The sequence below is a fragment of the Ursus maritimus genome, unplaced genomic scaffold, assembly GCF_017311325.1.
Source record: "Ursus maritimus isolate PB19 unplaced genomic scaffold, ASM1731132v1 scaffold_7, whole genome shotgun sequence".
NCBI classification, from domain to species: domain Eukaryota; kingdom Metazoa; phylum Chordata; class Mammalia; order Carnivora; family Ursidae; genus Ursus; species Ursus maritimus.
This window is the reverse complement of record NW_024426885.1, coordinates 50,844,684-50,871,819: the sequence shown is the minus strand read 5'-3', so window position 1 is coordinate 50,871,819 and position 27,136 is coordinate 50,844,684. Positions and strand designations below refer to the sequence as shown.

General features: G+C 42.6%; 1 protein-coding gene across 2 annotated transcripts in view; it reads left to right on the top strand.

Annotated features, from left to right (window-relative positions):
- The first annotated feature begins 8,726 nt into the window (after positions 1–8,726).
- KAT6B (lysine acetyltransferase 6B) overlaps positions 8,727–27,136 on the top strand; it is a 178,046-nt gene continuing 159,636 nt past the window's right edge. The window contains exons 1-3 of one of the 2 annotated variants that reach the window (XM_040624814.1): positions 8,727–8,873; positions 19,823–19,893; positions 23,256–24,134. In XM_040624814.1, coding sequence (XP_040480748.1) covers positions 23,514–24,134 — 621 coding nt within the window. In that variant the 5' untranslated portion in view covers positions 8,727–8,873; positions 19,823–19,893; positions 23,256–23,513. Of the gene's footprint in view, positions 8,874–9,587; positions 9,981–19,822; positions 19,894–23,255; positions 24,135–27,136 lie in introns of those variants that run through there. The other variant, XM_040624813.1, reaches the window with a different exon arrangement.

Genomic DNA, 27,136 nt, shown 5'->3' with positions numbered 1-27,136 from the left:
GTCTCGCTGAGTTACTCTGTATCCTGCAGCTCCGGGCCGGATTGTGACAGCTGAGTGACTTCGCTGGCACCGAGGGATGCGGAATGACAAAGGCGCAGAGCATCGCCGGGTGGCGAGGGCTGGCGGGGGGCGGGGGCACGGCGGGCACCGGGTTTGCGCTGAGCAGGCCCTGCTCCCGCCGCTGCCTGGGGAAGCGGTGGAGTCTTCGCCCCTTGTCCCTCTCCCTGTACAAGGATTCTTGCAGGAATTAAGTTGAGAGGTTTTTGCAAGCCAAAAAGTGGTTATGACGGTGTCCTTACAGCCTGGAAATGGTTGGGCCTCAGGCTTCTTCTAGGCCGGGCCTGAGACGGTTCTTTTCTGGGTAGCTGCCCAGCACCTTCTCGTTCTCTTTTGCGTCACGTGCCAGCACCCCTTCCTTCCGCCCCAGACACCGCGTTGCCCTCCCTGGCCTCCCTCCCTCCTTCGTTCGTTCAGATCATCGGTGGCGCCAGTCTCCGGTCTGGCCAAGGGCCTCGGGCCTGCGTGCCTCGGTGAGGGCGTCGGTTCTCAGGGCTGCTCCTGGACCACGGGCGCCGCCTGGGCGGTCCCGGGAGGGCAGGTTCCTCTCCGGGTCCTCATCGGCCGCACACACCACGCAGCAGCGGCCTCAGAGGGGCGCAGGCGGAGTGTAATGTTGAGCCAGGTGGAATTCGGACCTCTTGCCAGCTGCTCAACACCTTGGGGCCACGGTTTCCTTGTCTGTAAAATGGGAGCTAGTAGCAGTATTTAAAGAGAAACGTTGTGATGATCAAATGAGCCAATTTGGGGAAATGACTTAGCACTGTAAATACTGCCTAAGTGCTAGCTATTATTAATAATATAGTTACACTGAGCACCCTAAAGCCATGTTCGCAGACATGCTCTCAGCCCCCTTCAGCATCCCGAGTTCCCACACTGTTTTATCTTTAGAGGTTTTGTGTGGAGCCACAGACGTGTAACCCAAGGACCAACACGCCTCCCCCTGCTACTCCTTTAGTTAGCGGGAAGAGAATGTGCTTCTCCTAGCCACATTGCAGCTCAGCTCCTAGGTCACTGGTCATTTCTTGGAGCTCCCAAAACGAGGCTGAGGAGATGGAAGCAGGCTGCTGAATGGACTGGGACAGAATTTCTCTCTCAGAAGCAACGGCTGTCTTCCCAAGGAATGTCCATATTTCAAAAGCTCGACTTATACAGTGGCGAGAAAGTTAATTATTTGGAAGCCAATGTAGTCACACTGAAGGGCTAAGGTTATTCTGACTTGCTTTTCTCCCCCGTTGGGGCAAAATAGTAGATTCTCGCCCGAGGATGACACTACTGCTTCAGGCTTTCCCAGCTTTATTCACACGGAGAACCAAATCCACTTTTCAGTTCTTTCCATCTATGAATAGTTTTGCTGAAGTACTATGGGGAAGTTCCACCATAACTTGATGTAGCTGACGTATCCATCGCAACCCTGGCCATTGGCCAGTCAAGTGGGGTGCTGGAGGAGGGGTTGATTAGTGGGAAGGGAAGTGCTTTTGCTTCAGTGACACAGTCAGTGAGATTTAAGAAAGGTATTTGAAATAAATAAACCACGTTTATTTCTCCTATTACATGTCAAAGCAAGTGGTGGGGTATGTGTAGGAGGAGGTTAGGAAGAATCTGCTCCATTGAGTCACTTAAGGGTCCAGGCTAATAGTGGCTCTGCGGCTCCTCATCTGGGACACATGGCTTCTGAGATGCTCCGGAAGGGAAAGAGAGGAATGGAGAATGCCCGCCCGGGTTCCTTAAGTCTCTTGACCCAGAAGTAAGGCATGCCACTTCTCATTACCATTGGCTGAAACTAGCCACATGGTTCTAACTTAATTGAAAGGAAGGCTGTGAAATGTAGGGGAGCGTGGGGAATATTTGATGAACATTAATCTCTCTGTCAGAGATTGAGATACTACAAAGTACAAATAAACTGAACTTGAAGTTGTAATTTCAGGTCATCTATTATGATTCAGGAAACAAAATCAGGAGCCATTATAGACCGTTTACTGAAGGTTATCACTCAATGTGTGGCATTACAATTGAAAGAAAACAGAAGATCTCAGTCACAGCTAATAGATACATGTCAAGTCACATCAGCCACTGAAAAGCCACAGGGAGCAGATTAATAGGCCACAAACTCTGGGCTGGGGGCGCGGGGAGGGGGGGGAGAATTAAAACCTTTGCGGGAATGGAGAGGAGCTCTGCAAAGTATGGAACTCTTGATATTAGATGAGACTGGTTCCAGACTATGTATATACATGTATACATAGCAGAAAAAAAAAAAAGCAAATGTATATAATAAATAAAACACACTCATTGGTCAAATGTTAAACATTTAACATTTCCTCAACAAACATACATAAAAAGTAGTTTTAGATTTGGTAACAGGAAGTACTGTTTTACAGTGGTTAGGAAATGTATCTGTCCAAACTTCATTTATTTCACGAATGCTTATGGTGTGTAAAACACTACGTAGGAAATCTTTAAGCTTATGAGGTTTACAGTCTAATTTATGAATTTTAGAACATAGGCTTTAGATAGGCAGATAGACAACAGATTCCTTACCTCTGCTTTAATTTTACTCAATATCATTTATTATTACTGTGTGCAAGGCAAATTGGAGAATATAAACCAAACCCAATCCCAACCCTGAAGGAATTTATGGCAAGGTTGTTAACGATCAAGCTCAACCATGTTCTCCCACAAGCAGTTTGTTGCTAATACCAAGAAAGGCATGAGGCTGGTAAAAGGTGTGCTAACTTGAATGATGGGAGGTTGACTGCATCGAACACCTAATGGCTGGGGAGACTATGTCAGGCTCTCTGTCTGTAATGATATTGAAAAATTGCTATTTTTCCAGACATGGAATAATGATAAGAAGAAGAACCCTCTGATAGGCACAACATTCTGGTAACTTCTTGGAAGTTACTTTTTACTACTCTAGTTTCCTTAGCTGAAAATTTTTTCTCAACCTCCACTAACAATACAAATCTTGACTGACATAAAAAGTTAGAAGAAAATGTCCCAAAATACTCTCTTTCAGTGTAAGGACCTACGACTAATGTTTCTCCTTATTTTCCTTCTTTTTCTGTATTATCCATACTTTCCGTGACAAATATGCATACACATTTTACAATTAAAAATGCCGTAGTTATTCAGAAGTTTCATTCTTTCATCCATTCTTTCATCCATTCTTCAGGCACTTTACATACAAGAATAATGACTTTTTAGGAATTACAGGGTAAATTAATAATTAATAAAGGCAGAGACTTTACTATTTAAATAACTTGTAGGATTTGGGGCCTTGGCTAAGACCATTTTACATATTTGATGTAAACTACCCCCTTGATTTAATCTCTGCATTAATGTCACAAATATTTATTGAGCATCTACGACGAACCAGGCGCCTGTGTTAAGCTCTGAGGATGCACTGCCCACATGGGGCGTACTGTCCCAGAAAACCCAAGTTTTCACTACTCCGTGATTTGCCAAGAACGTACATTAGTTGGTGGCAGAGATGGGTAAAAATCTGAAGTTCTACTTTTAACTTGGTGCTCTCTTCCATCTTCTCTTGCCGCTGACCCTCTGAGCTGTGCATTTTCTTTCTGTATTGTAGACAGAATAAGGGAAGACCACCTTTGATCAGTTGAGCACATTGTATAGGGCATATTGGAGAAAACTGTTAGTGGTTAGATTCAGCGTGATCTATAGTTTCTTAACCCCTGGAAAAGTATAGCTTAGTGATTTGATTTCTAAATGTACTCAGGTCAGCTAGCCAGACTTGAGATAAAGTTTCACTGTCTGCATTGAAACGGGGGGAAAAAAGAGGAAGAAAGAAATTGTACATGTTGATGTAAAGTTGCCCACTTTCGTTTCATGGAGGTGGGGGGCTAACCTTTATTCAGATTATGTTTTTCTTATTATTTGGGGAGCGGAAATGCCTTTTTTTCTATGAGACGATGCAGATAGTAGATGGCAGTTAGTTCTTTTTAAAAATGCCCTTATGAGCAAAATGAAAATTTGGCAACTTTGTCAGTTTCCCTCAAATTGCAAAATCCAAACAACTGGGAATCATTACATTAACTATTGGGGTAGTTCAGATTTTCTTAGGTATAGCCTGATGCTAAAAACTGCTTTATTAAGACTCTTAGGATTAGTAAGAGGCCACCACACGTTCAAGTCTCAACAAAAATGCAAAGATCCCTGAAAACTCTGCCCTCTCCAAAATTAGCAACATTTAGCTAATGTTGAGCTCTTTTACCATCCTCTTTCAGTTTCTCACTGTTGAGGAATCCTGCTGGTTTCTATAAATCAATGTTTTTTTTACTCTGATGGCACAGGGTACTTAAAACACACACATATACACACACACACACACACACACACACACACACAAACCTGAGGGGCGCTTGGCTGGTTTGGCTCAGTCAGTAGGGCATGTGACTCTTGATGTCTCAGACCTGAGTTCAAGCCCCATGTTAGATGTGGAGTCTACGTAAAACAACAACGACAAAAAACCAAACCAAACAAACCCTGATGAATGGGCCACACCCCCAGGTATTTTTATTTAAGTGGCCTCAGGTGGGACTTGGGCGGCTAGACTGGTTGAAAAATCCCTCAGGTGATTTTAACCTGCCCCCAGGCCTGGGAACCACAGTTATGTACACATCATGTTTCTGAAGTAGCTTCTACGTGTCAGGTACTAGGGCAGTTCCAAGGATGATCAATCTGGTCTGTGCAGTAGAAAAGCTAATGAGGAAAACAGAAGGGCGAAATGTGACAAGAGTGTGGTCAGCACTTTCATTTATTCCGTAATTCAACAAATAATAACAGTGCCCTTAATAAGTGCCAGGGCTGGAGTAAAGGTATGCTCACCGTTCTCCGGGCTACCTGCAAAGACCAGAAAAACCTCATAGCAGAGGCAGCAGCCCAGCAGGGATTTGGAGGACTCCTCCTTCAAGGTCTTCATCAGATAAGGTAGGGAGGCACGGCTGCTGAGGGAACAGTGTGTGCCCTGCATAGAGGAGTGTGTTAGGCTGGGAGAAGCTAGAGATGAGTAATTGGTTGTGTGCAGATGTACGCATCCTTAGAGGTAGATTAACGAAGGAGTGTAGACTTGATCCAGAATGCATTTTAAACATTAGGTGTTTATAAGTGGAAAAGCACAAAGGGGATGTAGGTAGAGAATACTGGTATTTAGGATAGTATAGGCTGTTCATACAAAGCTATAGATTAAATTTGCTAGCCTATTTAAAATTGATGATTTGACCGATCAAGGACCCTTCCGCCCTTGACTGACAAAACTAGACATTATGATCCTATGGGGACGCAGTGTCTGGTCAGTGAGGAGAGAGGATTCCATGTGGCAGTGGGAAGTGGGGTGCAGACCAATGCTTTTTAAGTGACTAACTGAAATAAGGAGATTCATCACGCACTGAGGTCTGGACAAATCAGTTCGGGTTCCCTGCTTGCTGCCTCCTTACCTAATATCCTTCAGAAGGACTTGTTAGGATGTTGGTAGAAGTGATACCTCTCATCAGGCTGTTTGTCTCACTTGCCTCAAGAGCAAGTAAACAAACCCAACAGATCAAACCATTCAGGTTCCCTTCAGCTCCTGAAGCTCCTCTGCATTCTTTTTTATCTTTACTTAGGACTCAAGGACAAATAGGTCATGCCATGGAATCATCCCAGTGCTAGGAATGTACTTAACCTGGTTAAGACAGTCACAGAATAAACATTCTTTCCCAGCTTGGGAAGAAGAGGATTCAGCCTAGCCAGTGGTTCTCAAGATTCAGTGATCATTAAGCTTCAAGTCAAGTCAGGGGCTGAAAATGTAGAGTTGGGAGCCCTACTTGACAACCTACTGAATCAGAATCTCTTGGGTAGGCCAAGGAAACTGTGTTGCCAGATCATTCTGATGCCGGCTATCTATGGACCTGACCGAGCAGTATGAATGTACTTGTCAGTAATTCTGCCAGGTGGCCACTGGCAGCTGTTTTGGGGTAGGGAGGAGGACCGGTTAAATGAGCCCCTGGATTCATAATCCTCCAGCACAGTTAGCTTGCAAATTTTGCAGGTTGCTTGGTTTTCAGTTCAAAGTTATTTCTAGGGTAACTTCTTAATTGAGCTGTTCAGCTCAGCAGAGGACTTGAGATACCACAGATAAGAGAAAGGTTTAGAAGTAGGCATTAAGTATCTCTGCCTGTCCCTCTCTTATCCTTTCCAGTTCCACTTATCTGAAGAGCCAGGATTTCTCAAAGGACAAGTAACCTTAGAGGGAAGTATCAAGGGGAAAGCAGCACATTCCCTTTCCTTGCCATGCCCATTAGAGAACTATGTTAAGAATATCAAAAAACACATCAAGATGTTGGATAAAGATACTTCTTTCTTCTGTGTTTGTTTGCCAGCTCCGGGGGTTACAGGAGCACAAGTTCAGGCAAATAAGGACCATTTCTTTCTAAAGGTGTCTCCTCTGAAGGTGTGTCACTGGAAATCCATGTGGCTAACTCATTAGTGATAGCATGTGTTAGATGATCATAAATCTCCCACAATTCATTGGCTGAAGACATCTTAAATGTGGACTTTTTGGCTTTTAATGTCTTTGATTGCTTCTTAGCATACTTCAGTTTCCGTGTACAGATTTGGGGTTTTGAAACTTGTTTTTAATTAAGACATGGTTTGTTTTTATTACTTGAGATAAAATGCAGTCTGGGGGACTCAAATCTAAGTTACAAAATAAAGTGCATCTGGGCAGACCGTAGGGGGAAAAAAAATAACATAAAGGCTAATGTGTCTGCCAAGATTCTTAAGTTCACTTAGTAACTTCTTCGGAGAAGAAAAAACCCAGCACCTGCATTATAAAAAGAACATACCTTATAAATGTCCTACTCTTTGAAATACCTAAATGAACTAGGCTGAATTATGAACTAATGGCTTGTAAAAATTCACCTTGAGCCAGCTACTGAAGATACTAAGTGAGAGATAGACTGAGGAAACCCAACCCACTGTTTGTTTGTTTTATCAGTAATGTAGCTCAAAAGTAGCCAAGCCAGTGGTGGATGGGGGAACTTTCCCCGTGTTTTGTTTCCCCGTGTTTTGTTTCCCTGAGCTGAGCCTGCGAATGCCAAGATTTAATCTAAAGAGGTTTGTTTTAAAAACTAACAACCAAGTAATAAAACACCTATAAAAGGGGTTTATAATGGAACCGGTGACAGTTTTGAGTGCAGTATTACAACTCTTCTGCTCCCCTCTCCCTTTTTCTATCCTTTCATCCAACTCTGTGCTCTTTGTCTTAGCTCCTTTCTCACCTTGTTGCCAAGAAGCACGTAAAGTAGGGGCAGCTCACACCCCGAAGGAGCAGACATCTTTAAAAAGTGAAGTGTGTACTGTGCTCTGCATTTGCTGTCAGGGTTGTGCTGCTTATTTTGTTTGTCAGAGATAAGTTGCTCTAACGAAGTACCTACCTAGTTCGCACAGTGGTTTTGCATGGGGGATTGAAGATGCTGCCGCAGTGTCAGTGGCTTGAAGATGCTGGAGTCAACCAGGGCAGGAAGCCGGGGGGCCTCTCCCTGGCACCTTGCCTCTCACTGCCAGGGCCCAAGATCTCCCTGACTCCAGGGACAGACTTCAGTCAACAGGTGGTTTTCCACCCAGGCCACCAAGCCTGGAACTTGGTTCCTTTACAAAGCCATAGTTCTCCCCCTCCGGAAGAAATGGCGCCTCAGAAGGGAAACTTCGAACTCCAACTCTGTAGGAGCCATTTCTCGAGCCTACTTTTCCTATTTTCTGAAGTCTCCCCTGCCAGCATCCCATCCATCCTTGGGAAGAGCGAGGGACGCTCTTTTCAGAGTCTGGAGGGCGCTGGGAGGTATGTGGGCAGCGTCAGAGTGGCCTCGCCTGGGCGGCCAGAGGAGCCCCAGCCTCCCTCCTGTGGGCCTCAGGAACTCGGGGGGCCCAGGGGAAGCCTGGAAAACCGAACTTCGCCATCAGCCTTCCTTCTAGCGCTGGCTAGAGGAGAGGGGGAAGGGCCCCCCAGCGGTCTTTCCCCCACTCCCCCCGCCCCCAGCACCTCTGCCATCCGGCTGCACCGCCCAAGAAAGCACTCAGAACGCAGCTCTGAGCTCTCCAGCTCATCGCAGGCCGGGAGAGGGCATCTTGAGGGGGCAGTTTTCCCCCTCCTGCCCGCGTCTGACATCCCCACTCCCACCCAAGGATGCTGCCGCCGTGCCCTGTCCGCGGTCGCTGAATGTCACTGCTCCCTCTTCCTCCTGATCAGGGTAGACACAGCTCCCGAGGCATCTCCTACCCCCAAACTGCCGCGATCACCCGAGGGTGTAAGGCCCTGGTGGAGGACGAAGTTTAGGGCCCACAGCGGCGGGGGCACGTTGGCGAGGACCGCACCTCTCAGTCCCAGCCCTGGCGGGCACACTCCCCGCCCCAAACGGCCCAGGCTTCCCCATCCTCCCGCGGACACCGGCATCCCCGCCCTCCCCCGAGGGCGGCGAGCGGAGCCCCCCAGGGCGGAGGCAGGTACCCCCGGGGCGGGGACTGGGGCGGGCGGGGTCCAGGCTGCGCCCCCGGCCGGGCCGGGCGGGCTAGCTGGCGGCGCGGGGGGAGCGGGGCTGGGCGGCGCTGCCTCGGGCTCTGTGCGCTGCAGCCCGGAGCCGAGGAGGAGGAGGCGGAGGAGGAGAAGGAGGCGGCGGCGGTGGGTCCCGGGCGGGGGGAGCGCGGCGCTGCGGACCCGGGCGGCTGGCAAAGGACGAGGCGGAGGCTGAGGAAGGCAGCGGGGAGACCCGGGCTGCAGCAACAAAGGGCAGCAAGCGATTGGCCGGGCTGCAGGCGAGGTTAGCCGGGGACCGGGGTGGCTGGAGGCAGCGGCGAACGGTGCACGTGCTTGCAGACACGGGCGAGTGTGGAGCCGGGGGGTGCACGCCCGGCGGGTAGGGGGCTTGCTCCCCTTCGGCATGGGATGGCGAGGAGGCTGCAGCGACATCGTTCTGCCTGCACCCGGCCTGGGGCTTGCAGGGTAGGGGTGTGTGGGGGGTAAGGATGCGAGCCAGGGGGCGGGCGAGTAGTCGCCCGGGACGGGACGGGAGAGGGTGGAGGAGGGGGCGGGATGGAACGCTCCGGGCGGCGCGCCCGTCCGCGCGCCCCACCGCGGGAGCTGGCGACTGAGAACCTCGAATTTTAACTTCGCGTGCCCGCCCGCGCGCGCCCGCCCGCGCCCACCCCTAAATCCTGCGGCCGCCGCCAGCGATCAGCTCTCACACAAACTTTAGCTGCGGGCTAGGGGATTTGGGGTTGAGTGGGGGAGGGGAGAGGGAAAAGGCCTTCTGATTGGCGTTGTGTGCAGCCAATAAGGCCAAGCGCTTCTACTGCGAGTAGACCCAATCCATTTCTAGAGGTGGGGGGGCGGGTAGGTGGAAGTAGAGGTGGCGCGGTGTCTGGGAGAGAGAAAAAGGGCTGGACCAATAGGTGCCCAGAAGGGGCGGGCCCCGCAGTCTGTTGATTGGTACTGGCAGTGGACCCACCCCCAGGGTGGTTCCGGAGGGGGGGGATGATGGGTCGAGGGGTGTGTCTATGCGGAGGCGAGATGACCGGCAGGAACCTGCCCCAATGGGCTGCAGAGTGGCTAGTGTGTGGGTGACGGACAGACCCGCAGGCCAACGGGTGGCCATAAGTGTCTGTGGTCTCGTCCAATGGAGCAGCGCCGGGGCGGGGCCGCGGCTCGGGTTTAATGAGACTCCATTGGGCTGTAATCAGTGTCATGTCGGATTCATGTCAACGACAACAACAGGGGGACACAAAATGGCGGCGGCTTAGCTCCTACCCCTGGCGGCGGCGGCAGCGGTGGCGGAGGCGACGGCACCTCCTCCAGGCGGCAGCCGCGGCTTCTTTCTCAGGCAGCGGCAGCGCCCCCGGCAGGCGCGGTGGCGGTGGCGCGCGGCCAGGTCTGTCATCCACCCCGCGCATTCCCAGGGGGAGGAGACTGGGCGGGAGGGGGGCGGAAGGTGGGGGGGATCGGGGGCTTGTGACGCCCCTCCCACAGGCCTCTGCGCGAGGGTCACCGCGGGGCCGCTCGGGGTCAGGCTGCCCCTGAGCGTGACGGTAGGGGGCGGGGGGAAAAGGGAGGAGGGACAGGCCCCGCCCCTCAGCAGGGCCTCCAGGGCAAGGGGCGGGGCTCGATGGTGGAGGGGGCGGGGCGATACCGGGGTGGGGGCGGGGCTCGGGTGGTTGGAAGGCGGGGGTTTGGAGGGGTTTTCTGAGTGGGAGTCACCTGGTAGGAACCGTGGGGGGGCCAGTGAGTGTCTGGAAAGACTGGTGAGGGGGTGGGTCCGAGGGGAAACTGGAGGTGTGCAAGCAGGTGCAAAGTGAGGGTAGGGAGAGGTGCCACATTGGAGATGTGGAAGGGGAATTGAGGGGTATGTGAGGGGAGGAAATGATGCAGAAAGGTGGGATTGCAATTTTCTGGGGACAGTAAGAATAGGTTTGGGTGTGGTGGATATGGAGTGGTATTGAGAGCAGTGCAGAGTAGATTTTGAATTGGGGAAAGTATTGGGGGAATGTGAGACGCAAGTACAGTTGCCGTAGTGGGTAGCAGGTCCTTGGGTAAATTGGCATTGGAATTATAAAGAATGTCTGGGGTCTATGAAGCATTAAAAAAACATGGAAGAATGACATGGATATGCTTGGGAGAGTCTTTAACGATGATAAGACAGCAGAGCAGAACTTGCATTAATGTCTGTAGCAGAAGATCTTATGGGGATGGGGGATTCAGGGGGTTGAGAAAAGGTGGTGGGTGTGAAAAAAAATGGGTGGGGCTGGGCCGTGGGGCTGGGTGAATGTGATGTGGTGGACTGCACCAGGAGTAGGGATAGGGCAGAGAAAGGTGTTAGTTTGGGAGACCAGGTTGTTGACAGGCTGGATTTCTTGGGTGAAACTTGAGCTGGAGTCTTGAAGGTGGGGCAGGGTGTCTGTCTGGAGGGGAGGCTCGAGTACTACCTTGGGAAAGGACATTGTGTCTTTTTGAATTTGTAAGTAGTTTAGTACGGGTAGAGTGCAGGAAGTTGTGGGAGACAAGGGGCAAAGGAAGAGATTACAAATGGTTTCCTGTGCCCCATGAAGGAGTTTAAGCCCTGCAATTGGGAAAAGGTATTGGGATGTGATAAACAGTATTAGACAGAGGTTGTGAGGGAATAGTGGTAAAGAATTACAGATGTGGAAAATAAGAAAAGAGAACCAATGAACCAAGTATCAAGTATGTTTGGGGTGGAGGTACGAAGAAATTCAAGGTAGTACATAAAAACTCTTTTGTATATGGACAGGAGGTGAAAGTAGCACATGGGAATTAATTATATTGGGATAGTGTTCTGTGGTGCTCCAAAAAAGTTATCCTTATTATTATTTTGGTATAATTGTGAGTAAAGTACATTCTTCCTTTACTTGTGTATCCTAGATTTTCTGGGATAGCCCTGAAATAAAACACTCCATTCATTCCATTCTTTTTTTTTTTTTTTTAAGATTTTATTTATTTATCCGACAGAGATAGAGACAGCCAGCGAGAGAGGGAACACAAGCAGGGGGAGTGGGAGAGGAAGAAGCAGGCTCATAGCGGAGGAGCCTGATGTGGGGCTCGATCCTATAACGCTGGGATCACGCCCTGAGCCGAAGGCAGACGCTTAACCGCTGTGCCACCCAGGCGCCCCTCCATTCATTCCATTCTTACCCATAAATTCTTCACATATGTATCAAAATGAATTGGGGCAATCTTTTTATGTTTTTAAGAAGAATAGGAAAATATTGCATGTTTCAATAAAGGATAATATTTTTACCTGAGAACCTCTACTTAGGGTTGAAGGTTGGGGAGGTGAAATAATGACTTAAAAAAAAAAAAAAAAAGACCATAGAGGAAGGTGGTAACATTAAAGGAGGAACTTAGGGGAATGACTGGTTGGGGGTGATGACATGGTCAGTAGAAGTTTTACCTACCAGCCATACCCAGGCCTCTGAGTAGAGTGGGTGTTCCGTCATTGCCGTTACGCCAAATGTTTATCTCATGCACTTCTTGTGGAGATAAGATTGAAACTGTCAGGTGTAAGGCATAACGTGAGTGAAAGGTAAAATAGGGTGAGTGTGGAAAGGTAGCTGAGGAATTTAATAAGTAATTTTAATATACTTCAAAAAACTTCATGGATTTTTATATACCAGTTAACCAACTGGTCTGGCTTTATTAAATGCCAGGATTCCTAACAGGTGACTTTTCAGTCTCTTAGATCATTTTCTACATAATACCTTCAGTTTTCCACATGCATATACTTGCTTATATTTGTGTAAAGTGTGCAGAAAGGAAATTGTTTTATGAAAGTTGGGGATGTGTGAGCTATAGTGATCAGTCTTTGCTTGCAGAATGGTACTATTGTATGGGTGGGAGAAGTGTGATGAAGGGATATTTTTCTTCCCTTAAAATGTTTTAATTTGCATTTCCAAAGCACCCTTAAGCGCCTTTTTGTAAGACTCACAATCTTGCACAATTTTTTTTTTTTTAAATCATCCATTCTACTGTTGGATATTTGAGTTGTTTCCAGTTTGGGGAAATTGTGAACAGAGCTGTTAGAGTGTTCCTGTACCCGTCATTTGGTTACACATGTGCATATGTTTTCTAAGGCATACACCTAGGAACAAAATTGCTAGTTCATGGGCAGGGTGACCATTTATCCTAGCTTATGGCTGTTTTCGCAGTGTAATCATTAATATAACACCTTTAATTCTCAAAAGTGTCTGATGATGAGTTGTATGGTTGCTCTAGTCATGGGGTACGCTTGTCTTCAACTTGTCTAGGTATAGTCAGACTGATTTCCGAAGTGTTGTACCAGACCACATTCCCTTCGGTGACATATAAGAATTCCCGTTGCTTCTTGTCCTCTTCAAGTCTCAGATTCGCTGGTTTTCAAATTAGCGAATCTGGTAAACTTTGCATTTAACTGGTTAGTAATCGGGTTGAATAGCTTTTCATGTATTTATTGGCCATTTGGATTTCCTCATTTGTAAAATTCCTGTTCAAGGAATTTATTTATTTTTTAAATTGGGCCTTGTGTCTTTTATTGGTATTTCCAAGTTCTTTATTTACTCTAGATACAGATCCTTTGTCGTGTGTATGTTGCAAGTGCCTGCTTCCATTCTGTGGCTTGCCTTTTCACTTACTTTATGGTGTCTTTTAATGAACAGAAGTTCTTAATTTTAATGGAGTCAGATTTATTGGTCTTTTCTTTATGGTTAGTGCTTTTTGTGTCTTGTTTTAAGACTCTTTTCCTACCCTCAGGTCAAGAAGATATTCTCCTATGCGGTATTATCTTCTAAAAGCTTTATTGACGTTAAAAGATGTATGATCATGAGTAAAATACACTGTTCTTGACCCTACCCTTGCCATTACAAATCTGTTTTTGCTTTGGTTCACTTTCCTCTGTGCTCTGTCTTGAATTTTCACTTGTTTGCAACTATAACTAAGGGCCAGGTGCCGACTTCCCCTGTCTTTCAGGAGAAAATGGTCATATAGACAGAAGTTCAGCCAGATTAGATTTTACAGGTCTCCAGCTGACTGTATTGCCTTTTTCCTTTTATGAGCTAGCATTTTACTGTGTACCTGCTATGTGTCTGCCACCATCCTTGGTTCTTTCATATTTGTTATCTCAATTATTCCTCTTAACAGTTCTGTCAAACAGGGATGTATAATCTTTTTCACAGAGGACAAAACTAAGATTTAGATTGATTAACATGTCCAGTATTCCACAGCTTAGGTAGCTGCAAAGTGGGGACTTGATCCCTGAACTCTCTAGGTATGCCCCATCACAGCACACCTCCTTGTTGAATAAGATTTCAGACCCCTGTTTGATAATATCCAAAACCAATGAGAAAACTTTCTTACTTACAATGTAACATGTCCTCATTAAAGCACACAGAGGGGTGCCTGGGTGGCTCAGTCGGTTAAGCGTCTGCCTTCCGCTCAGGTCATGATCTCAGGGTCCTGGAATCGAGCCCCAGGGTTGCTTAGGCTCCCTGGGGAGTCTGCTTCTCCCTCTGCCCTCCCCCTGCCCTGTGCCCCCTACCCCCCCACCGCTTGTGTTCTGCACGTAAAATCTTCAAATAAAATAAAATAAAATAAAGCAAACATAGAGATAGTTACTTTGAAACTCAATAAAATTATTGACCTCTCTGTATATATTAAAGTAAGTAGAGTAGTTAGTGGGCCTTAAGGGGTTTTAGGATAGGTGATAGAGGTCCTGTAAACCCTTGAAATTGTATGCAAATGACTGTATGTACATGTGTTCACTTTAAAAAATAGATCTGTCGTTTTCTTGACTCAAAGGGGAACACTAATTGGTTTTCAGGCTATACAGGATGTCCTGTTTGAAGACTTGTAGTAAAGCTAATGCAGAATTCTTAATATGCTTAATATGATCTGTATTTTCAAAATAATCTTTTAAAAATTCAGATGTCAGGTTTTTTTTCCTCAATACATTTTTCTCAGTCTTTCTCATTAAAAGCTGGTTTAAGCTAATGTATAATTAGGAAGAAATCTAGGGTTGAATAGGAATTTTTAAATGCCAAAAAAGACATTCTAAATTTAGTTGATTATTTCTTAAGTGAGAGTGCTTAGTTATAATATCATTCCTAATCAGTGTACCCTGGCTCCAAAGGCCTGATGACTTCAAATGACTTTTCATCTTGTCTAAAATCCTCTGTTTTACAAGGGATCAAATTTCCTGTGAGGTTCCTAACAGTGTGATTGAAGTTTAGAGGCTAAAACTATTGAGCACATAAATGTAGGGACGACTATGCAAACCTAATTCTTGGGTTTCACCAGGAGATTTGGGGCATGTCTCTACTGATTTGTGATGATGATGTTGAAACTAATCTTTGCTAGGGATTATGGAAGCCATAATAGTTTATTGATGGTTCAGTTATTGTTTGTTGAAGCAGATTTACACAATTATAGTTTAATGACATAACAAGGATATTGTCAACTAGGAGAGCATGACATGAAAAATTAAACCTCCAATTAATATAATATGTATTAGTTGAAATGATAATTTTCATGGTGATTTAGCCTCTTAGAAATCCTTGGAAAACATTATTAGCTTGTGAATTGAAAACTCTCGATGTTAATGAGTAGTGAGAAAGAATTTACTATTATTCCAAAAAAATGGGGAATTAAATATTCAATTCAATTAACATTTATTGAGTGCCTACTCTGGGCTTGCTGCTGAGTTAGGCTCATAAATATAAGTTGAACAAGATTGATGTTGGGAGGGATGAAGTCCTGGTTGCTTTTGTTTGTTCAGTCATCCTTCCCTCCAACTTCTACTGGCTGGATACTATTGCCAGAGTGATTCAGACACTCAACAAATTCGTGCATGTGTGTGGGTGCGCTTCACTATGCCGTATTGTGTCGCTACTCCTGCATTGGCTTCCTATTACTTCATCTGTCATGTTCACACGCCTCAGCCTGGTTTTTGTTACATCCAACTTTATTTCTTACTTCTTTAACTACTTTTCAGCTGGCTCTAGACACGCACATGGACTTGGTGTCCCTTTTTAAGGCAGTTCATTCTTAGCTCCTTTGCCCTCTGCTAGATTCTCTTCTTTCATTCACTGATGCGTTCATCTAGCAAAAAGGCACGGCACCCCTCTTATGTTCAAGTAGTGGTCCCGAGAAATCTAGGGACATACAAAGGTGAAATCAAACATGAATCCTGCTCTTAAGAATTTCACAGTTCTAGTAAGGGAGATGAGGTCAGTACACAAATGAGCATAATACAAAGTGGAAAAATGAATGCTAGAATACTAAGATAGCTAAAAGCTTCCTGTTAGACAAAGAGATGTAGGGCTTCTGAGAAGGTGTCAGTTTTTACTGGACCATGAAGGATTTGAATTTTTATTTCATTTGGGTGAAGAAACTGGGCAGTGTTCCAAGTTCCGCCTTGTCTTTCAAGGTCCAGTTTACGTCCCATCCACCCAAGGGGTGTTCTGCCCACTCAGCAAGGTAAAGTCACAGTGGTTCCAGACTTTTTCCCTTCTGTAGTCAGAGGAACCCTTTCTGTGTAGTGAATCTTCAGGAGAAGCCTATTATAAATGGGACAGTTAAAATGGAGCTCCTTTGTTGGGTGCAAGGAGTTCATTTAACCCTAGTGTTTAACCCACAGGAGCGCCTGTAGGTGATACCTGAGGCACTTTCTCACAAGAGATCCAAGGAGTCCCATTTGAAAGCCAGTGGAGACACAGGAAAGAGTTCAGGTTTTAACATCTGAGGTAAAATCATTCATGACTCAGTGGTCTGAAACGTTGACCAAGTCATGTCTCAGTTTTCCTTTTGCAAAATTGGGCAACAGTGCTACCTTACAGAGTTGTTTCAAGGTTTACTTATAATCTAGTTTGTGTACTGATGATCTGTGTAAAGTCCCTGGCCCACAGTAGGTGTCAGAAAATGGCTGGTATTATAGTTCAGTGCTTTCTTTCTTTTCTTTTTTTAGATTAAGACTTACTGAGGTGAAATTTACATAACAAATTTAACCATTTAAAGTGAACAATTCAGTGACATTTAGTACATTCCCAGTACCACCACCTCTATCTAGTTCCAAAACCTTTTCATCAATCTAAAGTAAAATCCCTTACCCGTTAAGCAGTTTCCCTCCATCCTTCCACTCCCCAGGCCCCACCGGTCTATGTTCTATGTGTGGATTTATCTGTTCTGGATGTTTCATATAAATGGCATTATACCACATGTGACTTTTGTGTCTGGCTTCTTTTGCAACATGTTTTTAAGGTTTGTCCACACTGTAGCATGTATCAGTATTTCATTTCTTTTTATGACTGAATAATAACTCCACTGCATGGATATACCATTTTTTGTTAATCCATTCAAATGTTGTTGTTTTTAAACTTTTTACTTTATTACTTTTTAAAAATTTTATTTTATTTAAATTCAATTAATTAACATACAGTGTATTATTAGTTTCAGAGGTAGAGTTCAGTGATTCATCAGTTGCATATAATACCCCGTGTTCATTCCATTGTGTGCCTGCCTTAATGCCCATCACCCAGTTTCCATTCAACTGTTGATGGACATTTGGTCTCTGTCCACTTTCTGGCTATTGTAAATAGTGCTGTTACAAAAGTGTGTATGTGTACTTATTTGAGTACCTGTTTTCAGTTCATCAGGGTATATACCTAGTTGTTGAATTGTGGGTCTTAGGGTAATTTCCTGTTCAGCTTTTTGAAGAACTACCAAACAGTGCTTTGTTGTTTCTGAGCTGCTGCTTATGCCCCTAGCACCTACCATAGGGCTGCATACAGGGAATATCTTGCTAAATTTTGTTGATTGTTCGTTGATTAGTATTTGTATCCTCTCCTTCCAATTCACATATTTGGAGCCTCAAGCATTGATTTTCGGGGCAGTAGATACATCCAGGACTTGAAAGATAACAAATTGAATAATGTTTGATGTTGTCAGACAGCAGGTATTTGTTAACTGTGGACACTGTTTTGAGCAAGCGTGCAAATAGCCTGTGCTGAGTGGTTATACAAGAAAAAAGTTACGGTCTCTTCCCTTAAGCAGAAGATTTGTGGGTCCTCACTCAGTTACATAATTGGCTGTGAAAAGATCCAGGAGCATATAAAAGTGAGAAAGCTAAAAATAACTGTTAGCAAGTAAAACCCTGGATGACAAAAGAGTAAACTCTATTGTTAATCTTTATTTTTTTTAACAACTGTTTTTGGCTCATCTATGATACGACTCGAGTGTTACGACATTGATTTTGAAACAGCACACAGCTTTAGTGAAAGCATTGAGGAGGTTTCACATAATATTTATGATCCAGGGTATTTTGACTCCTCTTATGCTGACATGAATATTTCTGAATAGTGTTGATATTTATATAATCCTAATGAAGCCAGAAGCTCGTGTTGGACTAAGCATTTCTCTAGATCTGTTTAGAATAGTTTGTAATGAACGATGTAAATATATCCATACAACCATATAATTTACTGATATTATTTTGTAGTTAAAAATAAAGTGATTCAAAACCTTAGAAAATAGAATAATTTAATTTGATGTCGCATGAGTCCCCAGAATTAATTTGGAATGATTCACTCCCTTTTTGATGGCCTTTTAGTCCAACTTCCATTTTATAGAAAAAAATAAAAGGAGAATAATGATTTTTAAGGTTGTACTTCTGATAGAATGTCCTATCTATATGTGGAACAAATCCTAGTACTCTGAAAAAGAGAAGTGGTGTGGATAATTCCAAATCGGGGGAAAAAAGCATCTCTATTTGGCTATTTGAATGAACATTTTTTTTTCCTGTAGACTTGTCTTTCTAGTTGGATACTGCTTAGACTAAAATTAAATTGGTTTTCAGTCTATTCTCTTAGCGTATACCAATTTATAGTGGGGCAGTGGGATGTCAGTAACAAACCTTCCTAGGATTTAAAAAATTTGCAGTGGATCATATACAAAGTGGATGATATACATGTGTTTAGTTGAGAATTGGCTACAGATAAGTGACTACTGATTTTGTTCCTCTCCTAGCTCTGTGTGTGTGTGTGTGTGTGTACACTTTAGCACAGATTCTGATTATAGCATAGAGCTGCTCAGTTACATCTGCTTCTGCCTAATTAACTCTGTTGGTTGGTGTCAGATGAGAGCTAATTTTGAGATTAAATTGAGGAGTGGGGTGTGTGTGTGTCTGTGGCTGGGGGAGGGGAGAAGGAGGACCTAAGGTTCCTTGGTTGGTTTGTGTAAGATCAAAGTGCAGTTATTCACAATTTTGTTTTACATTTATTTTTTGCCTGTGAAGTGAAAATGATCACTATTGTCCTGAAGTGGACCTGTGTCAGTATATACTCATCTTGTGGAAACTGGCACATCCTTCTCTTAGGTGCAGTTACTGGCCATATCTTGATTATCCAGTCAGTACACAGATGCCAGGTGACCTTTGGGACAAATAGTGAATGTTTCCTGGAAAGTTAATAACTGAGCTTCAAACAACATTTGACTTTCTTGTTTTCAGACAAAATGTTATACCTGCCTGGCTATTTGAGTAATACCAAGATTTTTTCCCCCCGTGATGACATTCTTTCTTAGACTCTATCACAGCCTGATTTTTAAATTTTATTTTATTTATTTATTTATTTTTTTTTGAGTAGGCTCCATGCTCGGTGTGGGGCTTGAACTCACAACCTGAGATCAAGACCTGAGCTGAGATCAGGAGTCTGATGCTTAACCAACTGAGCTACCCAGGTGTCCCTATCACAACCTGATTTTTTTTTTTTTTTTAAGATTTTATTTATTTATTTGACAGAGAGAGAGAGACAGCCAATGAGAGAGGGAACACAAGCAGGGGGAGTGGGAGACGAAGAAGCAGGCTCCCAGTGGAGGAGCCTGATGCGGGGCTTGATCCCAGAACGCCAGGATCATGCCCTGAGCTGAAGGCAGACGCTTAATGACTGCCACCCAGGTGCCCCCACAACCTGATTTTTAAAATTTAGAAAGTAAATCTGGTCTTAAGAGCAAAATTTTTTTTATTTAAGTGCTGCTTTGGGGCTTCATTTCCTGTCCTGAATTCCATGTTCTTAAATACCCTTAAGTGGTAGGAAAGAGTTAATATAGCACCAAAATTAAAGTGCTAAACTCATTGCAGTTGTTTGTATTGGACGGTTGTGAAGATCCATAGATGGTTCCTGAATTTGAAGGATGTCTTTATGCCCACATTAACATTTACTTTTTTTTCTTTGGCAGATTTGCTTGAAGATCTGGACAATCTTTTTTTTTTGTCATGGACTTTTGATACATTTGGAGTTCCAATTCTGGTATTTTCCCTTTATTATATTTTTAAGATACAAAATGTCAGTCTTATTGAAGTGTGTTGTTAATGGATAAGAACAATTTTGTTGATTGTGTGTAAAGATTGTGATAATAGCTTGTCATGAAGGTATATTTTGAGTATTTATTAGTTTTTGTTTTAAGGTATATTCATTTACTTGTGTAATCAAAATGCCTGAGAGCACCTTTGCAATATTGGATACTTTTCTGTGACCTTTCCTCCTGCTTCCTGCAGTTGTATTTTGTGCAATCAAATTAAATTAGTTGATTCATCCTGAGTAAATGATGAAAGATGAAATAATTACTTGGACATAGTGAAATGTCTTCTAATGAAATTTTGCCCCAAACCATTTTACTTTGGAAAGATGTGTCCTGTTATAAACTTAATAAAACACAATGATTCCCATGTTCTATCTTGAAAGTAGTTGCACTATGAAAGCCAGTGATTTCATTCTTAAACACACCATATTCCAAGTCTAACATGTTTTCAGTGATTTATATAATGACACAAAGGGGAGAGCTTATTAGATTTACAGATGACATAGATGACAGAATCAAGATTCAAAACGATCTAACAGGTTGGAAGATAGACTCAAACCAACAAAATGAACTTGAGCCATAATAAATTTTAAATCCCAGCATTTATATTTGCACAAGGAAGGGAATGGAAAGACTCAGCTTGACAGCATTTTCGAAAGAAGATGTGGGATTTTTAGTTGGACTGCATGCTTAGCATGAGTCAGTTGTGTGGCAAGGCTGTTAAGAAAGTTCATGTAACCTTGGACTGCATTTATACTTGGATAATGCCTGGACTGCCAGGTTTTAAGATGGGCATTAGCCAAACTAGTGAACAACCAAAAGAAGGAAGTGCTTGGAAACCATGTGATGTGGAAGTGTTAAGGAGCTGGAATATGAGTGGTCTAAAGTAGGGTGGGAGGAAGAATGGAGTTAGTTTTAGTGGTTTTCAAAAGACGCTTGTTTTCAAATACTTGAAGGCCTGTCATATTAAAGAATTAGTGAGAATTTCTTGGGATTGTTTTAGGGAAACAATCTAGAGGGTAGACGTTATGGGAAGACAGATTTTGGCTCCTGGGAACAAGGAATATATTATTACAGTTAGAACTGTCTAACAGCGAAGTGAACTGCCTCAAAAAGTTATACATTCTCTGTTACTGGAAGTATTTTAGACTTGGTGGCCCATCTGTTGGGGTTATTGAACAAGGGATCTTTTACTGGATAACTAGAGATTAGATGGGGTGACCTCTCCAGTCCCTTTAGCCTCAAGTTTCTGAATCCGAGAGGGGAAAAATGGAGTGAACCTACAATTTACTGCAAAGAGGATGGTCCTTTTTAAACTGCCTCTTTCAGGCTGACTGAGCAAGTATAGTTCAGTGGCCCAGTTTTTCAGCAACAGAGCAAATGTTACATATTTCATTATATCTGGCTAAAGTTTTGAGGAAAGGTATTATTTTTCCCTTGTAGGTACATTAAATAAATAACCAGAGATAAATTTAACTTTTTTATGAGGCATTTTTCGAAGCATACAGACATTGCATAAATGGGAAGTGGTGATAGCTACTGTATGTTGAATATTAGATATCATATTCACTTAATTCTCCTTCAGCACTCCTGTGCGGGATATACTACTATTGCCCTACACGTAAGGTGACTGAAACTTAAGTCATTTACCAGGGTTTCTCCACTGGATGTTGGTAGAGCTGGTATTCATGCCATTAAGTCTGATTTCAGAGGCAGTTGTGGCTCAGATGAAGATAGCACTGGACTTGGATTTTAGAATAATGGCATTTGAGCCTTAAGTTTACTGTGGACTGTTACCTTACATGAGTTCCATCTTCCCCTGAACATCAGTTTACCCATAGAGTTGTCTTGCAGATTAAATGACAAATTACATGTGAGCATACTCTGTAAACTTGAAAGTATAAGAAAAGTTCAGACGTGGATATTATCCTTGGAAGGCAAGATTAGAGCCCAGATATGACCCAAGTCTGGGACCAGGGCACTTTCTCCTGGTGTTCTTTTCAGGTGTACTCAGTACAGATAAGTGATGTAGGGTGGTTTTGGTGTACACAGGAGGCTTTCAGAGAGCAATACCACTGTTCACCTGGAATCAGATTTGTATGAACCTTCCTTATACTGAGCAGGGATTAAGATACCTAGAATGGTATATTATTTAAAAGGTGAAGGGTTATGTTAACGTGTTAGTTTCAGTTTTCCAACCTGTGGGTTAAAGAGTGTTACAGACCCTTTGCAGAGGGATGGGAGGATATGATTCTGTAGAAGTGGTTGGATGGGAAATTTTCTTACATGTGAGACTTGAGAAATATAATATCTAGCTGAAATAGAAGAATCAAAGGTTATTGCCTCTTCCCCCTCCCCCCCCCCCAAGTTCAGGGTTTTTTGAGGTAAGGTTAATGTATAGTTGACCCTTGAACAACATGGGTTTGAACTGCGTAGGTCCACTTATACATGGATTTGTTTTTTTTAAATAAATACAGTACTGTAAATGTATTTTCTCATCCTTATGATTTTCTTAACAAATTTATCTTCTTAAGCTTACTTTATTGTAAAAATACAGTATATAATACATATAACATACGAAACATGTGTTCATCAACTATTTATGTTGTTGGTAAGTCTTCCATTTATCAGTGGGCTATTAAGTTTTTGGGGTACATAAGAGTTTTGACGGTGTGAGGGTTGATGCCCCAATCCCCCATATTGCTCAAGGGTCAGTTGTACTTTTTAAAAAAAATATTTTATTTATTAATTTGACAGAGAGGGAGAGAGAGAGATGGGGCACAAGCAGTGGCAGAGGGAGAGGGAGAAGCAGGCTCCCCGCTGAGCAGAGAGCCTGCGATGTGGGGCTCGATCCCAGGACCCTGAGATCATGACCTGAGCCGAAGGTAGAGGCTTAATGACTGAGCCACCCAGGTGCCCCAGGTCGATTGTACTTTCATCAGAGTTTTTGTGTCATAGACTTACTCTTTGAGGTTGGTTTTATATTTATGATAGACATATATCTTGGACACTCATGTAATTTTATTAATTTCAACAAAGGTTAATCCATTAAATAAGTAACTTAGGTGTGATCTTTTAAATGCTCCATAAATGACTTCATATAAATAACAGGTGAAATTCCTAAAAAAATTTCCTTCTCAGGCTATGACCCAATTTCTGGTTAGGAAATACAGTCACTGTGGCTTTGTTACATAATACCTGCCTGTCATTACTTCTGTGGTCCTTTTGCATCTGAAAAGTAATACTAAATAGTCTTTTATTTTTAGAAGTTCTGTTATTAAGAGCCTTTTCCCCCTTTTTATCGTTTAAGGTCTTGATTTCCTTGTTAAAGATGTTCTTCACCCGAATGCAGTCTTTCCTGTTGGTCAATTAAGACAACTATCAACATTGCCTGTGTGTCCTGTTTTTAATCTCTTAAGGATGGATGTTTGTGAGGTTTTGCTTAATAAGGTCTGGAATATTCTGCCCATTTGTTGAGTTGTAAATGACTTTTAAATGTTCAAGTTCTGTTAAATACAAGGAGAACCTCTATGGGTAACTTTGGTATTGAAGAAGTCATTTGTCAACCATGGTAAAACTTGCAAACCCACTTTATACAGAGTGGATTCTTGAAGCTATACAGAAAATAAAAAAGCAAAAGCAAAGGCCCTCTGAAGAGAGAATCTGCCATGCAGTCAGCACTTCCCATGGGTTGGATAAGAAGACAGTCTCTGAGCAGCTGGAACTCAGTGTTCAGGATGGCTCAGTTCTCAAAGTCACCAACAAAGGCCTTGCCTCCTATAAGGACCCAGACAACCCTGGGCGCTTTTCATCAGTTAAACCAGGCACTTTTCCTAAGTCAACCAAGGGGTCTAGGGGATCATGTAATGATCTCCGCAATGTGGATTGGAATAAACTTTTAAGGAGAGCAATTGAAGGACTCGAGGAGCCAAATGGCTCCTCCCTGAAGAACATCGAGAAGTATCTCAGAAGTCAAAGTGATCTCACAAGCACCACCAACAACCCAGCCTTTCAGCAGCGGCTGCGACTAGGGGCTAAACGTGCAGTGAACAACGGGAGGTTACTGAAAGATGGACCTCAGTACAGGGTCAATTATGGAAGCTTAGATGGCAAAGGGGCTCCCAAATATCCCAGTGCTTTCCCATCCTCGCTACCACCTGTCAGCCTTCTACCCCATGAGAAAGACCAGGTAAGTGAAGAGAAGGTTAATACATTCTAAATATTGCCCCTCTGACTTGCACAGTTTCAGTTAAATTTTATATGGGCAAAAGTTCCAAGTGAAGCTGAGTAAAATCAACTGTTTTGCCTTAAGAGCAGACTTTTGTAGTTTGAAATGTATACATTGTTTATAATATAAATTGTTCTATACTGTTAATGTATTGAGGGCTTCCTCACTGGTCAAGTAAGAATTAAATGTGATGATTATATGATTTGTTTTTTAAACTCTAATTGGCGAGTACTTGAAGGGACCTGGATAGATAACTTTAATCCTCCTTTATTAAGGCAAGCCATATGTATTTCAAAAATCTAGGAAAGGCCATCGTGTATTTTTCTTTCTTAAAATTTTAAAATTGTTTGTAATTTATTTTTTTTCTGCTTTATTGAGGTGTAATTGATAAATTTTTTTCTTTATTATTTTCAGAGGAGACTATAGACTTAGTTAATACTGATAACCTGTGCATTCCTGGAATTGTTTTAAAATGCAACCCAAATCCTGCCTATTTAAAGTCATTTATTATTGTCCACTTCTCAGTGGGTGAAAGTGAACGTTTATTTTGTCTCATACGTGTCTTTTCTTAAACTCTTTGGTTTCTCTGGGTCTTACGTTATTTCTGTAGTATTTATATATATACATGGCAGATTTCTCCTTAAGCAATGGCTACAGTTTCAAGTATTAGAGTAGGCTTTTTGTTCCATTTCAAAGCTACTGAAGTTACCTCCCAAACTAAAACCAAAGTAGAGCAACAGCAAATTGTTTCTATTCAGGCCTTTCATTGTTGTTAGAAAGAGTGGTTGTATGTGTTGATTACATTTCTAGAAGTGATGGAAACACAAGTATTAGGAAAAGTTGTGTAGCCGATGGCTTGTTTTTCCTCTTTGGATGCTGCCAGCTCTGGAGATGGACCCTGCTCTCCTCAATGGTTTAAGCTGATAGAGGCTCCAGAAACTGGGTAGGACCAGGTTATTTGCCTCTTACAGACTAATCTAAACCGTAGCATTTATTTCTTAATTTTTTAATTTTTAATTTTTATTGTATTAATTTTCCTGAAATATATTTATCTTTTGGTGTCATTTGTGTTTGTGTAACCAACCCTCAGTTCTTTGTGAGAAAATGTAGGCATAAAGAAAGAAGTAAGTAAACTTACAAGAAAAAAATTTTTAATAACATTTGTTTCAAAAAAATATATTGAGTGACTCAAATCCTAATTCATGCATCTGACACAGCCACATTAAGCACTTCTGTTTCTCATGAAATATTTTTATAAAAGCTTATACACCATGGGGCAATTCCTTAAGGGAATGTAGAACCATTTCTTGATGGATTTGGATATCTTTGTTTTTAAAACCTGTACATTACCCTGAGGTGTGTTAAGGTTTTATAATTACCAGGTACATGGGCTAATTCAGGCAGCTTTAGGCACCTTAACAGTGTTTCAATAAATTTGTGATCCAGGGGATCACAGTCCCTTTCCTATCGTTCTCTTTAACCTTGCCCATCATTTCTTGCTAACCTTATCTTTTTTCCATGCAACATCTGTATGGAAGTATTTTTAGTCTAAAGGAAAATTCATGTCTGAAAGTATCTAGGATTGAAAACAGAGTAATTTATTGCTTAGCCTGCAGTCGTTACTGCTCTTCTGTGATGCTGATCTTTTTATATTGTCCAGTTAGCACCATTATTGAACAAGGAAAACAGAGGAAATGTGTCCTAAAATTTTTACTCAATGGAATTTGGAGATCAGTTGTAGTATTCATAATCTGATTCTTAAAAAAAATCTGTAGTCATAATCTGATTCTTAAAAAAGAAGAAATATAGCTTAATAAAAATCATATCAAATCAATTTGACCATAAGCTATTGTATTGTTTATATTGTATGTTACAGTAGTATTTTTCTTTGAAAATGTAATATTGCCCTTCCAGATTACAAGTGGTAAATAGTTTACAACCATGCAGACTTGCTAAGTAAATGTAATAGAAATTCTTAACTTGGGCCCACGAATGAGCTTGAGATAGGCCACAAATCCCCAGAAATGGAATATAAAGTCATCTGTATCCACACATTTTTCTAAGGTTTAGGTCTGTTTCGTTTTTTTGTTTTGTTTTGTTTTTATCTTACCCGATTCTCGAAGGGATCCAAAATGTCAAATAGCCAACGTGAATATTTTAGTACTCTAGAAAATATTTGTTGTTTTTTTACTAAAACCATAATGTGCTAGTTGTTGTCTTTTGATTATTCTTACTTTATAGCTGCTAAACTTGGATCTGAATATAGACTACTTGTACTATGGTTTTGTATATATAGGACTTTTGTAATATATGCAAAGGGCAAATTATCATTGTTCTCCATGAGCTAGAAATCTGTAGTGTTTGTATTGTGGGGGGATGTTCATCATACAAATGACAACTGTTTGTACAGAGATGGAGTCATCTCAGTTACAATTTAGCCAACTGATGTGTCTCAGAGAAGCTGTTACTCTAGTTATTTTTGCTGAATAGTTTCATTTAATTGTGAAAATGAAGACAAAAATGGTAAAAATAATAACTAACATTTCTTAACACTTAAATGCAGGCAGTATTCCAAGTGCTTTATATTTATTATCTCCTTGACTTACACAATAATGGTGAGGGCCATAGGATTTTTATCCTTATTTTGCACATGAAAAACTGAGGCTCAAAGCCTGAGTAATTTGCGCAAGATCACTGCTAGAGCTGGTGAGTGGTGAAGCCAGGATTCTGAGGAGACACTGTGACTCCAGACGGCTTTACTGCTGGGCTGTTTACTGGTCAACAGTGGTGGCTTTTCATTAACAGTAAAAGTATCTCTTCCATTTCCTTGGATGTTTAGAAGCAGTTTTCCCTCAACAAATAGATTTCTGGCATTTTAAATTTGGTAGTTGCAGTGAGCTTATTACAGTTTTTAAAGCAGGTACTATTTATAATATTAGCAATATGGGAAAGCAGTAGGGAAA